Raw genomic sequence first — 14,819 nt, forward strand, 5'->3', positions numbered from 1 at the left:
TAATAAATTTGTTTTCAAACTATACAAACATAAATTAAAAAATTATAAAGTATTATAAATCTCGTAATCCGGTAACCATATTAAGTATATTTACTTATAATTTTCTTTATAATTCTGTTATTGAGTCATTGATTTTTTTATTGTATAATATCTATTAGTAATATTTAACCACATACATTTAAATTGAACCACGAAAATCACACACCATAACGTGGTTTTTATAGTTATTTTATATATTTGGATTTTTTCATATAGTTATTCTTATTATTGGGATTAGGATGTTTAAATAACAATACATAGATCAATAAATAAAATTGGTTTTATACAAGATTTATATCAAGTCCAAAATGTTACCTTAAAAAAGGTTTTGTGAATTCGAGCCTATAAAATCATTGTTATTGTTCAACCATAAAATGATCATAGGTAACATGCCGAAATATAAATAAACCATAATATATTTTATTATATTTTTTGATCAATAACACGCGATTATACTATTATTAATAAATAATAACCATAAACTGTATACCTATATTGATAAATAATATTATGTATAACACATGAAATGTTGCAAACGCTCGACATTAATTTTTCTACGCAGTTTTACACAAACAATACTATTGTTAGAAACAGATTTTTATCACCAAATCTACACGATTAGCTTAAAATATTATATAATAACAGGCTTAACACTTATATTATTAGTATAGCTATATTGTATGTGATGTTATACATGTTTACTATGTAGTCAACAGATTGATAGGAACTTTTGTTGAGTTACACGAGTGGAATGAGAAAACAGCCCTGTCGCCTTGACAGTATGAGGCTGGTAGGTAAGTTCAATAAGTTCATATATAATTACTAATAGCTCGTAACACCCTTCATCCAATTAATAAATAAATAATCATCTGTTACGGTTTTATTGCGCCGTACTTAGTAGCAACGCCGTTCGAATCTTTCAAAACGTCAGTGTCGGGTAATTGTTCGTACGATTCTTTGGTTTCCTTTCTGTGCTGCAAATAGAGCCATCTAAAATAAAACAACGAAATTACACTTTTATACAATAATCTATCATTATCATTTATAATTCATTTATTTAATATATTAAGCGATTTACGGTTTTGATCACAAAAAACGATATTATTTAATTTCTATTTTTTTTCATTTAGAACATCCATAACTATAATCTGTTATCATTTTATTCTATTAGTTACACAGCAATCATAGAAGCAAAATGTGTCAGAAAATTCATAGGGTTCCGATAGGATTTAGAAAAAAACTATTAAGGGGCCGCTACACCAGCATTTGTTTTCTCTGTCTATCTCCCACATAATATAGGGACAAAGATACTCCGTATTTCCACGATTACGACTCTCTGGTTCAGTTTAGTGCAAAAGCACCTATTATATATTTTATAAAGAAGAATATTTCCTGTGCATTGACCGGATAGATTTTTAATATTTACAATTTTGAATATAATTATTAATGGTTAAAAATAATCGAAATTATTTTAAATTAAAACATGCTCATATTTATAAAATAGTACTTACAGATAGAGGAAAATAGTCGGGACCGTTATGGCCGCAGTAACTAGGAAGTAAGCGCTGGGGAAGAAATCCACTGTGGATTCATACACGTAACTATACAACGGGCCACAAAAAATGGGTATAACGTTTTCTCCAATACCCGTGACCGCGCTGACTTGGCCTACAGAAAAAAAAAGACAACGAAATGATTGTAAAACTGTATTACGATAGTTTAATACGTGAACTGAGTATAAGTGTTGATACTCACCGAGTTCTTCGGCCGGAATAATTTTGTTTATGATCGATTTCATGGAAATGATGGCCGGTCCTTGTAAGCAGTTCACAAGCGCCCCTGGAATCGAGATTTTTCGTTACATTGGTACAAATTTACAGTATTGTTAAGTATTATTGAGAAGTACAAAATAATGCTAAAAATAATATTAACGGTATTTCATGTTAATAGATTAATGTAAATCATTACGAATTGAAATGTATGATAGTAATATTATGTACTATGTCGATACTCGTGTATTTGCGCCGATGACAGTATACCGCTAATGTTTTAATTATTTTTGGCACACTACACTGCCACTCACCTGAATAGAATACTACTGTAGTAGCGGCGGATGCAAATATAAATTGCGATATTAATTTTCCAGTAGTAGCCACAGTACCGATCAACGCATCGTCAACGCCGAACTTTCTTACCACAACCCCGAGAGTCACAAATGTTCCTGCGAGACACGTAAAAAATATTCAGAATTTAAGTATGGCGTGTTTACAATGCCGACAAAACTGTGTGCCATTTAATACTGAGGTAAATGTTCAAAACTACTTACCCACAAGATTGATGCACATCGTAGTGGTCGAGTACACGCTGAATTGTACTTCGTTCCAATTGAACTTGACCCGAGTAAACAAATACGCAACTCCTTTGTCACCTAGAATTTCAACGAATAATATTATGAGTACTATATGGGTATGAGGTGGTATTAGATATTGTAGACACATATGATAAATGTGTATACAATTTGAAATAATATTTTGATGCATTCTGATTGCATAGTTTTGCACAAAGGTACAAAAATTGAAAATATAAGCACGTATTTGTATTTGATAAATAATTAATTTTAAAATTTAATTAACACGAAATAACAATATTATATAAATAATTTGATTTGTAATGACATCAGGGAACCTATAAAATATTCGAAAACATTTCAGTTGAAATTATTTTATTCGAAAACTATTTGATATGAAAATATTATATCTGATAATGATACAGCCATAAATAAATTGTTTGAAAGTATGCTTCAAGTGAAATATTTTCTGTTTTATTTGGTGTACATATTATTCGAACAAAATAAAAAAATATATACACATTAGTTGATTACGCTAAATAATCGCGTATCTCTGAAATTATTGTTATTATTATTATACATTGATATAATATATTATATAGTAATTCAAATTATTGTAGAAAAACGAATAAACATATGTATATAAAATAATAATATGTAAAACGATTAATGTAGTTATAAATCGAAGATGTGATATTAATAGTAAAATAAATATATGTTTATGGCATAATATATTAAACATATTAATTGAAATAATAAAGAAATAAATGTATTAATAATTCATTAATTTTTGGTTATATTATTGTTTATATTATTATTTATATTCGAAAATATAATTTTGTTTTACATTATAATATATTAAAAGACCGTATTAATGAAAAAAAAAACAAAACAGATTTATACGGACATTCCACTGTCTAGTTTTTATAGTAGAAAAACTAGAGACGAGATTTAAAATGACTTATCAGGACTCTTAAACTGGTTTTTAACCATGCGTGTTTATTTTGTCATGATTCTGGGATATTTACTATTACGGACATGTTGCGCAATATGATAAAATTTTTTAAAGAAATAAGTAAATAGGTAATTTTAATAAATTCTATCTTATAAATATAATACAACATAATAATCTATCGTAATAGTTGTTTTTATAGCAAAATAAAAATCTTAAAAACACATATATACAATATTTGCAATACACGTCTCAAGCTCAAATTAAAAAAAAATTTGGTATTTACTATTTTATCTTTCAGTAAGCACGTATATACGCATTTTTTTATGACAATTATAGATTTATTGACATAATTTTATCTAAGTATCCCGATTGATACTGGGTTTTTTCTCTATTTTACAAAGATATTTTTACGTATCTAATACTTAATTAAAAAAAAAATATTGTGTTTTATTAATAATTATATATTTAAAAAAAAAGTATGTATAAAAATATAAAGTATAAAGTACAACACGCGTCTGCTCGTGTAATAAATAACGATGAACGTGTAACCTGTAATTATTAATAATATCCTATTTGAATTTACTTTACGTAAATTTAACGATCAACGTTGTATTATACGTCTTTATATTTATTCATAAACCGTATGTAAGTACAAATATTAATATGTACAAAATTATATTTTAGATTTAATTCTATGGAGTGTCTATGTGTAGATTCAAGGATTGGTATCAAATCTATTTATTCAGTAATAGTAAAAAAGAAACACTATATGTTTTTATTTATAATTATTTTTAATATTGATATAGTCTTTTTAAGTAATCAAAAATAAGAAGCAAAGTTTACCTAGGCAAGGATGGCAAATCCATGGCACGCGAAAAATTAAAATATTTTTATAAACTAAATATTGGAATCAAGTATTAAACAAAAAAAATCACATTGAGAAAACAAATAATTAACAAATTAATGTCAATATATTATGCACCTAAACTAACCTTTTGTATACTAATAAATTAATTATACAATAAAATTACGATAATGTTTTTCTTATAATATTGGATATCTACCTATAATACGAGTATATATTATGCATAATATTTTTCATGGCACTCGAAAAAAAGGTAATTTTTGGCACATAGTGTTCAAATAATTTGTCACCCATGACCTAAACTATCCACTTTATTAACTATATTATCGATTGCCCTCATGCCTGTTTGCAATCAATTATATTCCGATAAAAATGAACGTATTATTACTTTATCGATAATCATTATTTATCATGGCCGTTTAATAAATCGGAAAATTGATTATTATATTATAGTAATATTACGTAATTTTATAATTGTTATTAATGTGTCTTATTTTAATGGGAATTTCAGATACTGTGCAATTATTTAAATTTGTTTCGTATAAAACTTTTTTTCTATTTGTTCAGGTTTTTATTGTTTTTAAGTATAACAATAATTCACCGCGCTGGGTAATATTTGTCTTAGAACCATTTTATTATTAAAATCGAGATTTCACATGCTTTATTTTAATATTAACATATTATATAACATTTAATTGGATTTTTAAAGATGTATTGGACGTTGAAATGATGTACTCTACTATGATAATTGTGTCTATGTATTGTAAAAACACAAATAATTTGTACTGTAGAACATAATATTATTTTAAAAACTATATTAATTTATTTTACCTTGTAATGGACCCATAATCCCAGTTATGAGCAACGTCAGAGCAATAACTTTCATTCTTCTATTGTTTTTTTCCTTTTTGAATGTAACTCTGAACGCCTCAATTATGTGAATTATGCTGAAAAAGAACTTGATACGAGTCCAATAAGAACTTTTATGTTTCTTACCCGAATCAAACTTAATCTGTTTTGTATCGTGAACGAAAATGTGAGCCATCCAAATACTGATGCAACAGAGTATCAAAGCTATGATGTATACTCCGGTGAATCCAAGTTCACGATATAATATACCGGATAAGCCAGTACCGATAGGAAGACATAAGGCCATTGTTGCGTTGACTAGACCAACTTTTAAGGTTTTATTTTGATCCTATATGTAAAAAAAGGTATATTAATGTGTATACATTTTAATTGTACATTTAAGTGCTTCTTAAGAAATTATTTTTTTCCAAAAGTGTACAGATTAAGGTGTTGATTTTTGAATTAAGTTTTTGGAACATTATTGTTATCATACATTTTAAATATAATTAATTTTGGTTTTTTCAAATAAATAAAATTATGGAGCTTTAAACAATTATGCACATTGCGTTAACATAATAATTGATCAATGAAAGAAATTTTTGTTTTTTTTAATTAATCTATAATATGTAACTATTTCCATGAATAGATGAGAACACTTTTAACGACAACTAATGTGATGAACCCATCAAACGATAATTTAGCCAATTTAGGCGAATATGCAAATAAATATGAAGTTACAAAGAATTTTAAAGTAAAATATTCGAACGCGATATAAAAGTTAGTTCAATACAGTCAATTTCTAAATTATTTTGAAGAAGGCAAAAAATAATACGTAGTCGTATAATAAAAATAAATCGACCATATTTTTTAATTTAAGCATTAATATGTAACCAAAACAACTTGAAAATTGTGATAGAATGTGAAGTTTAAGTAATAATCATATTTTTATCTTCATAAAATATGACCTTCGTTCAGTCATTTAAATACTTTCATAAGAAAAACTATTTATATATTTCTTCAAGTTAATAATTATAGGTTTTCATCATCATGGGGAAATGTTTGTGTGCAATCAATGATGATTATATAAATAAACACTAAGTAGTGTTTTACTAATAAATAATAATAGGCATATATTATTACATTTACTTAGTTGTAGTTAGGTAAGAAAAAGATGTTGAAGAACTTGATGTTGTTTGATATGACTTTATAGCTTATCTAAGAATTATGCTTACCAAGTACAACTCTTCGTATAATATATATTTTAATATAAATCGATGGCGTTAAATTAACGAATAAAACAACATTTTTGTTAATTAACTTTCACGAGCGAATGTGACACAATTTATCTGATATTTTTTTAAACAATTTTAGTAAGTTTGTTATTTAACAGTTAATTATAATATTATAATTTTTTTTTCAATATATCAAGACAAACTAAGTTGTACTATTCAACTGTCATCAAATATTATTCAGGGTCTAAGTGCATTTTTTTGGAGAATAGAATTTAATTATAAAATAAAGGTAGGTATACTTAATAATAAACTGAACACAATTAATTATTACCAACTAAATACACAAGATAATTCTTGTGTAATCTTTTAAAGAAATACACGGACTATCTTAGAAAAACAAAATATGATAATCATTATTCCTATTCTACCGGTAGGTGATACATAACATTAAGAAAATTATGTAATACTAAATGATGAGAATATATGCGATTTTATAAATACCTTTCGTTGTCGTTAAAGTAGATATTATATTTTAAAATAACCGTTGGCAATAATAATTTGTATACGCAACGTCTTAAAAGTTGTTTTAAAAATAAAATGTTCAATGATATTATAAATTGTTCAAAATACTTAATAATCGTTATATTATAATATACAGTTATAATTTGAATAAACCCAATAAAGATTCTTGACAACTGTTCAAATCAAAAAAATTGAATTATACTTAAACATGGGTACATAAATTATGTAACATATTAATATATTATAATATATAAATAAATTAATGTTAAGTTCTAACCAATTGAAAGTATTAAAAAAAAATGAATAAAAAACGAGAAATTTTAAACAAAAACCATTTGAAATCGATTATTTTTGTTTCAACTAAAATTAATAACTGTATAATTAGACTTGAAATATTAACTAAACACAAATAATTTTCAAAATATTTCGGCTCTTTTTGTGCTATTTATAGGCATTTTAAATATTATTTTATAAAGTTTGAAGTTACAAAATTCATAAAAATTGCGAAAACTTGCAAATTATTTTGTAGTTAAATTCATAACAATTTTATTATTCATACCGAAGGTTTGAAAACATAATACAAGGTTCTGTTTACGTTTTTATTTTAATATCTAGTTATAAGAAAATATCGATATTGTGATTTCATAAATATTTTTTAAGTTAGAATTTTAACGGAAATAAATATTCACACGTAAACGATAAATTATTCATAAATCGATTTTAATATTAGTTACTCGTACAATATTAACCATAAAAACTTTTGACATTCCAAAATTACCTATACTTTTTTAAGCGTTGAAAGTTCAGTTTATGCTATTGACTATTTACATTTAGAACCGTTCTACGGTACGACTATAGATTGTCAAATACGCCATTATTAACATCAGAAATATACACCAAAAACGGTAAAAATCCAAAACACGCGCTAAAACGTATCGAAAACATCGTAATTCGTATTTGAATGTCGCCTGCACTCGGGCCTAACAACGCTATGGCACGCAGGAGACGTATGGAAGTCCTCGCTCGTCCAGACCAACATGTGTCGTACACGTCACGTACGACACGCGCTTTTCCAGAAGACTACCAGTCACGCGCAACCGCTTACCGTGCTGTGGTCGCCCACGTACGAGAACACCGCCATGTACATGACCGTCCAGTAACCGGTGATGGCGATCGGCAGCGACTGCCACAGGCCGGTGGCGTTCATCGGCACCTGGTCGAAGAAGTAGACGCACGCCAGCAGGCCCAAGTTGCGGACCACCTCGCCGTAGACGGGCAACAGCATGCACGGCCGCCGCAGTCTGTTCCGGTCGCTCCACGAGCCCAGGAACAGCACGAACACGGCGGGCAAGCTGCTCTGCAGTATCGTCTGCCAGATGAGCATGTCGGCGACCAGCTTCTGCACGGCGATCTCGCTGTCCGTCAGCACGGTGCTGTTCTTGTCCTTGTTCTCCAGGTCGTTGCACACGTCCGTGCCCAGTTCCAGTTCCACCCGGCACGCCTTCTGGATGTTCAGGTTCTGGTTGGCCAGTATGACCAGAATGGACGCGATCAGGTACGGGAACAGCATGGGCTCGACCGTCATGTTCCGCAGCACCATCCGGTGCAGCGGTTCCTTCTTTTCGGGGCCGCTGTCCGGCTGTTCCGCGGCGACCAGACGGTCGGCCGGCCCGCCGTTGTTCGCGTCTCCGTTCATCGCGGTGCGCGGGTTTCGATGTAGTTGTTGTCTCGCGCCTTCGAATACTCTACACGAAACGTTATGGGTACACTGCACCCGTAGCCGCCGGTGTGGAGTTCTGCCTGTAACACATCATGCCGTACAATGATTCAAATCGTATAGGATTTATATTAACAGATTAGTAGATTTTCGAAATAACGAATCGCGTTTGAGCAAAACATCACTCTGTACACGATTACGGTGTATGCAAAAACTTAGATCTTACTTTTTTTTCGAACAGCCGAAAAATAAAAATACGAACCGGTCGGTGGTCATAAATTTAATTACTGTGCTTTTTTTTTTTTTTTTTGTAGTGTTCACAAAATATTTTACGAAATGCGCTACAACTTATAAATCAACGTGTGGGTATAGTTGAAATGTTTGAAAACCAAAGGTTAATATTTATTTTTATATTATAATACATAATGCATGATAAGATTATTGCCCAGTCAGTTTTATCTCGCAATAAGGTAACGTATGATTTATCGGTATAATCGGATTAAAAAATTATCATAGGCCGTATGTGCGGGTCCTGAACTCCTGACAGAATATACGAGCATTATATCCCTACATAGGTCCAAAACTTAAATATTCTTATTTTATTAGATTGTTAATGCCGATTTGCTTTTGTAAATATCATAAAAAACACATTAATCTTTTAATATAACTCATTAATCGCTGTCAAAAAATTCGTATTTTATAAGACATTAGATAAGTTATCTGACTTCGTATAAGTAGTTCATAATTATTAATGTATAATTTTATGAAGTAATTATATAAAAATATATATTATTTTCTAGGTTAACATTTATTACATCCACAAACTATAGACGTCATTTGTTTTTATAGTACTTTTAAATACGCATCGTCGTAAAATTATAATCAACTACTGGCAATGCATATTAATACTTGATAGGACATCCCTATATAATTTAATGATTCAATAGTAGCTAATAGGCGTTTTTTAATTTTGTATTATATGCACTGTAATACTATAACACGATGCGATAAAATATAGTACATTGTAATTTAAAAGTTGTTTAATTTTAATATTTTTAATCAATATGACGGTCAAAAATATTCTAACAAAAGCAGTAACATAAATATATGTATAGTTTATTAAATTCCCTGATAAAAATTGAATAATTGAATAATCCTGATCAAAAAAATAGATAAAGACAGTTCCAATCCGAATAACTATCAATTGATGAGTACTCTGTCTTCAGTTATAGAATTCTTTGAAAAAAACATACACTGAAGGTTAATTACTTATTGAAATTCAATAAATGCTATTCTGCACGATCGAATTTACACTGCTCATCAACTTTTTAGTTAACTGAATATAATAATATTTTGCAATATCTGCTAGATTTACTGTTCAATATCGTGACTATTAGCATCTCTACTTTCAAGTATAACTTGAAATTTATTGTTTTTTATGTTAAAAAATGTTATCATAAAATTAATAAGTTCAGATGACTTTATCGGGAAAACTTAGAAAATAAGTATAAAATAAAAATAAAATTCATCCAAAATTTGATTTTTATGTATAAAAGTACTCAAAAATAAAATAAAAATTACAATGATAAGAATAATAAAAATATAATTTTTTTTAGAAATAGCTCCAAATTATGTAAAAAAAATATTTTCAAAAACTTTAATAATTTCCCTGTGTATAAGAGCCTGATATTTAATATAATACTACGGTATACTGTTTTACATTTTACAATACACTAATAATAATATAGTGAAATTATTTAAACAAATAAATAAGTATATTGCGGTTGTAATCAATCCTGATCACTTTCAAAATTCGATAGGCTGTCTCGAGGTAGACGTTCTAGAAATTTGTTCACCCAAACTGACGTGGAAAGTAAACGCATCAGGATATTTGCACCATATAATTTTATGGATTATTATCTCGGTGATCATTTTACAGTGGTTTTGAACAATGATTCGCTAAGGAGTTTTACTCTACTTCTACTGTATTGATTGGATTTTATTTGATTTGTATAACAGAGTGAGTGCTTTTGTTAGGTTTAGTTTTTTTCTTACATTTTTAACTGGTTGTTAATTTAGGTTAAAATGTATAGTATTTATAATATTATATCGTTGTGTAATTATTTATATTACGCAGAAGCCACGAGGCTTTTAAATATGTTCTTAGTATTTTCTTTTTTTTTTTAGAAGAAGAAGAAGAAGAAGAATTTATAGTTTGTGTGGGACGCAGTATCTCATAGGTATGTGCAGTATAATTATGCAATAGTTGATCTTATTATAAAGGCGGAGAATATATTAACAGTCACGGTACGGTTTACTAAGTAGGGTATAAGATTTTTATCCGGTTTAGTTCTTTTTATTAATGTGTATTTTTCTGATCAGTTTACTACTATAATATAATTAAATAATAATAATGGAATTAAATCTCGAGGAGTTATAAAATTACAAGAAAAAAATAAATCAAATAATATATAATATATATGTTGACTATTAATGATATAATAGTGATCAAGTGAAGTGGAAAATATAATATGCTTGGATCTTGTCTGACAAAATTATAACAAATTTTTTTTATAAAGCTTCTCAAATTTCTTAATAACATGAAGTTATAGAAATACCTAAGTATCCCAACTACTTTATCTGGAATTTATATAGTAACATATTTGCATACTTTATTGTATTTAGAAATATTTACAATACATCCATAACGAGGAATTTTCTAAATCCACACGATATAGTATATTCGCATGTCGTCGGCAATACTGCAAACCTCGTAAGTTTAACATTAATTTTTTTTCAGTAGAGAAATAAATGTGTTAACATTTTTTTTTTTTTTTGACCTTACGAGGTATATTGAAATATTACACCAACAATATATGAAATAATACTTTTTCTAACTTCAGCCACATCTTCAAAAAAATGTGTTGAAATCGAATTTTCTATAATAAGTATAGAGATCAAAGAAGGCCAAAGTTCAAGAGATTCTTATCGTTTTTTTTTTTTTTGTTAACATAAAATATTTTAGGTATTCCTTTTATAAGTTTTTAATTTAACCAAAATTTCATAATTATACTAAAACTTTTTTTTGTTTTTGGAAATTTTGATCTTTAATTAAATAAGTTATAAATTTTCACCAATATTTAACTACATATTTTGTTCACAAACTTCGAATTTTATTTTAAGCCACATTAGAAAATAGAATAAAAATGTTTTTGTTAATAACAATAATAATTTAACAATGGAGTATACCATGAAGTATACCTAAGAAAAAGCAGTCATTTTTTATCATTATTACTATATATTGAGTAAGTGGTTTACTTTTAGATATGCTACATTACTAAGCTACTTGTCAATTACTTGCGCCTTACCATCTATTTCATTTTTATTCTGTGATGTTGAAATTGATATAATATTTTGAATAGTCGTCATTAGTAAAAATTAACACATACGTGGTAAATTTTTATTTGTATAACACAATAGTAGTACTACTAATTTATTAATTTATAATATAAATCATGGAGACTAAAATATTTTAGTCTTAATATTAAATACCTAACTAAACTAATTAATTTAAAAAAAAAAGGTTTTACCAAAGAGTAGGTATATAATAAGCATATTTTATTGTTATGTAAATATTGAATAATTAATAATGTTATCAACTACGAAATATACAATTATTAGTTATATACATTCTAATTGGCTCATCAATTTATCATACACAGTCATCACAGTTTATTTGTATTATCGTATTAATCATTATCATCCAAGATAATTTTAATTATTAATGATGCAACAAGTTAATTTGGATACACTGAAATATACTTTTAACCTTTTTTTATTAACTAATAATGGTAATAATATTTAATTTTATAGATGTGCTTGATTTTTATTTTTTTTTAATGTTTAGATTATTAAAACTAAATATTTTGACTTAGTATAATGTTATCTACTACTACTGATGTTATTAAATTTTAAATTTTAAAAATTAAATCACTATTAACGTTCGTGTAACATAGTTGTGCACAACATAATAATTATAAATATGTTGTTTATTTGTAGTAACTATTCGTTGATTTTATTACATGCCTACTACTACTAATATTACTATCTACTATTATAGCATATTCATCACCCACCCATAAGTTATTTAATAAAAAAAGATTTAGTATGAAATATTACAGGGGTGGCTAAATTGTGGCTCGCGAGCAGCATGCGGCTCTCTTCATCGTCGTATGCAACTCGTAGTCTTATTTATAAAAACCAAAATTTTAATTTTTTTTTACATACATTTATATATATATAAAAAAAATGTTTTTATTATTATTATTCGTATTTTATAATTTCATATTTCGTAATTTGATATGTCTATCGAATGTTAGCTATCTTTATTATTTTTGTGGTATAAAAGTACAAATTAGATAATTTGGCTCTTGATATAATTGCATTAATATATGTGGCTCGTGTACATATTCATATTGGTTACCACTGCAATATTATATAATAACTATAATAATAGCTAAATAATTATGATCTACAGAAAATATATTTATTTTTTTTAGTCTTACACCTTTAACGGTTCTAACTTTTTCGTGTAATTTGTTTGATGTTATTCTACGAGTATAGTTATGTTCAAATTATTGGACTATAGGTTCTAAGAAACATCATTTCCCGTTTCCTTCCACGTGTTAGGGGTGGAAGATAGTGGTTCTTTTCCTTTTAATAATTTGGCTAGCATCTGTCCTATGAAAAAAAAATCACCCATGACTGAAGTTCGAACAAAGGACATTTTGCATGGATCAGTCTATAAAGGTATTGATTATAAATTTTCTATAAACATTCAAACATTGAGATCGTGTGTTGATTGTATTTAAATTAATAACGAAGACGTAGTGGTTCAAATAGAAAAACAAAATTGTTAACATCATAGATATACACCGAAGCACGTGCCTACCAAATGCATTAAATAAAACATGATACGAGTTTATATTATCATTATTAGTTGATCAATCACACATTTGATTGTGTTCGTATCACCGGCTTACAATGTAGACGTGGGCATTATGATGTACACAACTACTGTCTACTATTATAATATACTTATAGGTATGTATAACTTATATGATAGTCGTGTATTCGTCTATACTCTATCGTCTCTATCTATAAGGTACTGCGTTTTCACGTTGGTTAAACTGTAGCCAAAAAGGTATCGAAATATTGCCAAAAGGTATGAAAGGATTATCTAGTCAGCAAAATTCAGATTACCGGCTTGCCGGCGATGATGACCGATGGGAGTGGGGAGCGTGACTACAACTTTTGGCGCAGACACGAGTGTGCGCGTCGCGAGGAGGGGCGTGCCGTCTCGGTCCCACCCAGTGAAAAAATATCATCATTGTCCTCGAGAGACCGTACCTATGGACCGTAATACCAAGTGTATTATAACATTTATAACAATATTATTACCTGTGACCTACGTAATGTGTGCGGGCGGGCAATAAGATTATTATAGGTTAGTTTTCAGTTCAACGCGCGAAATTTTTCCTGCCGCGAAAAAAACCGTAAACGCCTTAGATTTTCACACTCGCTTAGGTGCCAATATAATGTCATCCATCGTAATATCGCCGTAAGCGTATGATGCACACGATACTCTGTTGCTCGCTGTTGTGTAAAACGTGTGAACAGCACTCAACGGTATCCGCGGGCCATGTCGTTATTGGCAGCTACAACGATTCGCGTACCGGTGCTGATGTTGGCACTAACCGCAGCAGTGTAATACACTGTTTCGCAACCGCATAGGCGCGTTAAGTGGCGAAATATCAAATCGAAAATAAACGCGACTTACAAGTACACTTACCGGTCACAGCAGTAGGGCCCGGAGCGGGAGAAGGACGACGCGAAGAATGCGGTGATCGTGACTCGCGCAGACCGCGGTTTGGAGATGGCAGAGTGAATTGCCACGCACCGCACTATAATAATATAACATTAAAAAAAAAAAAACACGATTCGGTCCACCCGTCTTCGGATGATGAAAACCCGCGCGTCCGGTCGTCGGACTGATGGCGAAGCGACTGCGTAGTCGTCGCTGTATAATATTATTATTGCTCGCCGGCTCAGTACCATGAACGGGACGGCGTCGGCGGATACCTGTCTGCCTGCCTACCCTAAAAACAGTGTCCGGTGAACTCGGTCCGTTACAAACTGGTTATAATTCTTGATGTTATGTCCTCGACTGTATTATAGTACGGTTTATACGGTTTCACGCCGTTCACTAAACAAATTATTATATTACCTATTAC

The 14,819-nt window shown here is 29.2% G+C and overlaps 1 protein-coding gene across 3 annotated transcripts; it reads right to left on the minus strand.

Annotated features, from left to right (window-relative positions):
• Positions 1 to 437: 437 nt before the first annotated feature.
• Positions 438 to 14,812, minus strand: LOC113560802 (hippocampus abundant transcript 1 protein-like). Of its 3 annotated transcripts, XM_026966884.1 has the most exons (9): positions 14,684 to 14,812; positions 14,378 to 14,489; positions 7,915 to 8,609; positions 5,038 to 5,404; positions 2,366 to 2,467; positions 2,123 to 2,260; positions 1,795 to 1,878; positions 1,551 to 1,707; positions 438 to 1,029 (listed from the first exon to the last, which is right to left on the minus strand). In XM_026966884.1, the coding sequence occupies exons 3-9, from the start codon at positions 8,503 to 8,505 to the stop codon at positions 912 to 914; spliced, it is 1,557 nt and encodes a 518-aa protein (XP_026822685.1). In that variant the 5' UTR covers positions 8,506 to 8,609; positions 14,378 to 14,489; positions 14,684 to 14,812; the 3' UTR covers positions 438 to 911. The 3 variants fall into 3 exon arrangements, with proteins under 3 accessions (XP_026822685.1, XP_026822686.1, XP_026822687.1); XM_026966885.1 differs by having other exon boundaries at positions 14,366 to 14,802; XM_026966886.1 differs by lacking the exons at positions 14,378 to 14,489; positions 14,684 to 14,812 and adding an exon at positions 8,753 to 8,801.
• Between the last annotated feature and the right edge of the window lie 7 nt (positions 14,813 to 14,819).

Source organism: Rhopalosiphum maidis, chromosome 1, assembly GCF_003676215.2.
Source record: "Rhopalosiphum maidis isolate BTI-1 chromosome 1, ASM367621v3, whole genome shotgun sequence".
Taxonomy (NCBI): domain Eukaryota; kingdom Metazoa; phylum Arthropoda; class Insecta; order Hemiptera; family Aphididae; genus Rhopalosiphum; species Rhopalosiphum maidis.

What these genes read in the sequence shown, in the direction of transcription:
- LOC113560802 (XM_026966884.1), bottom strand. Translation starts at nt 8,505, where the DNA reads ATGAACGGAGACGCGAACAACGGCGGGCCGGCCGACCGTCTGGTCGCC. An exon ending in TATTCCGGCCGAAGAACTCG is followed by an intron (nt 1,708 to 1,794) that starts GTGAGTATCAAC and finishes TTTTTTCTGTAG; the next exon opens with GCCAAGTCAGCGCGGTCACG. An exon ending in CCGACTATTTTCCTCTATCT is followed by an intron (nt 1,030 to 1,550) that starts GTAAGTACTATT and finishes GTTTTATTTTAG; the next exon opens with ATGGCTCTATTTGCAGCACA.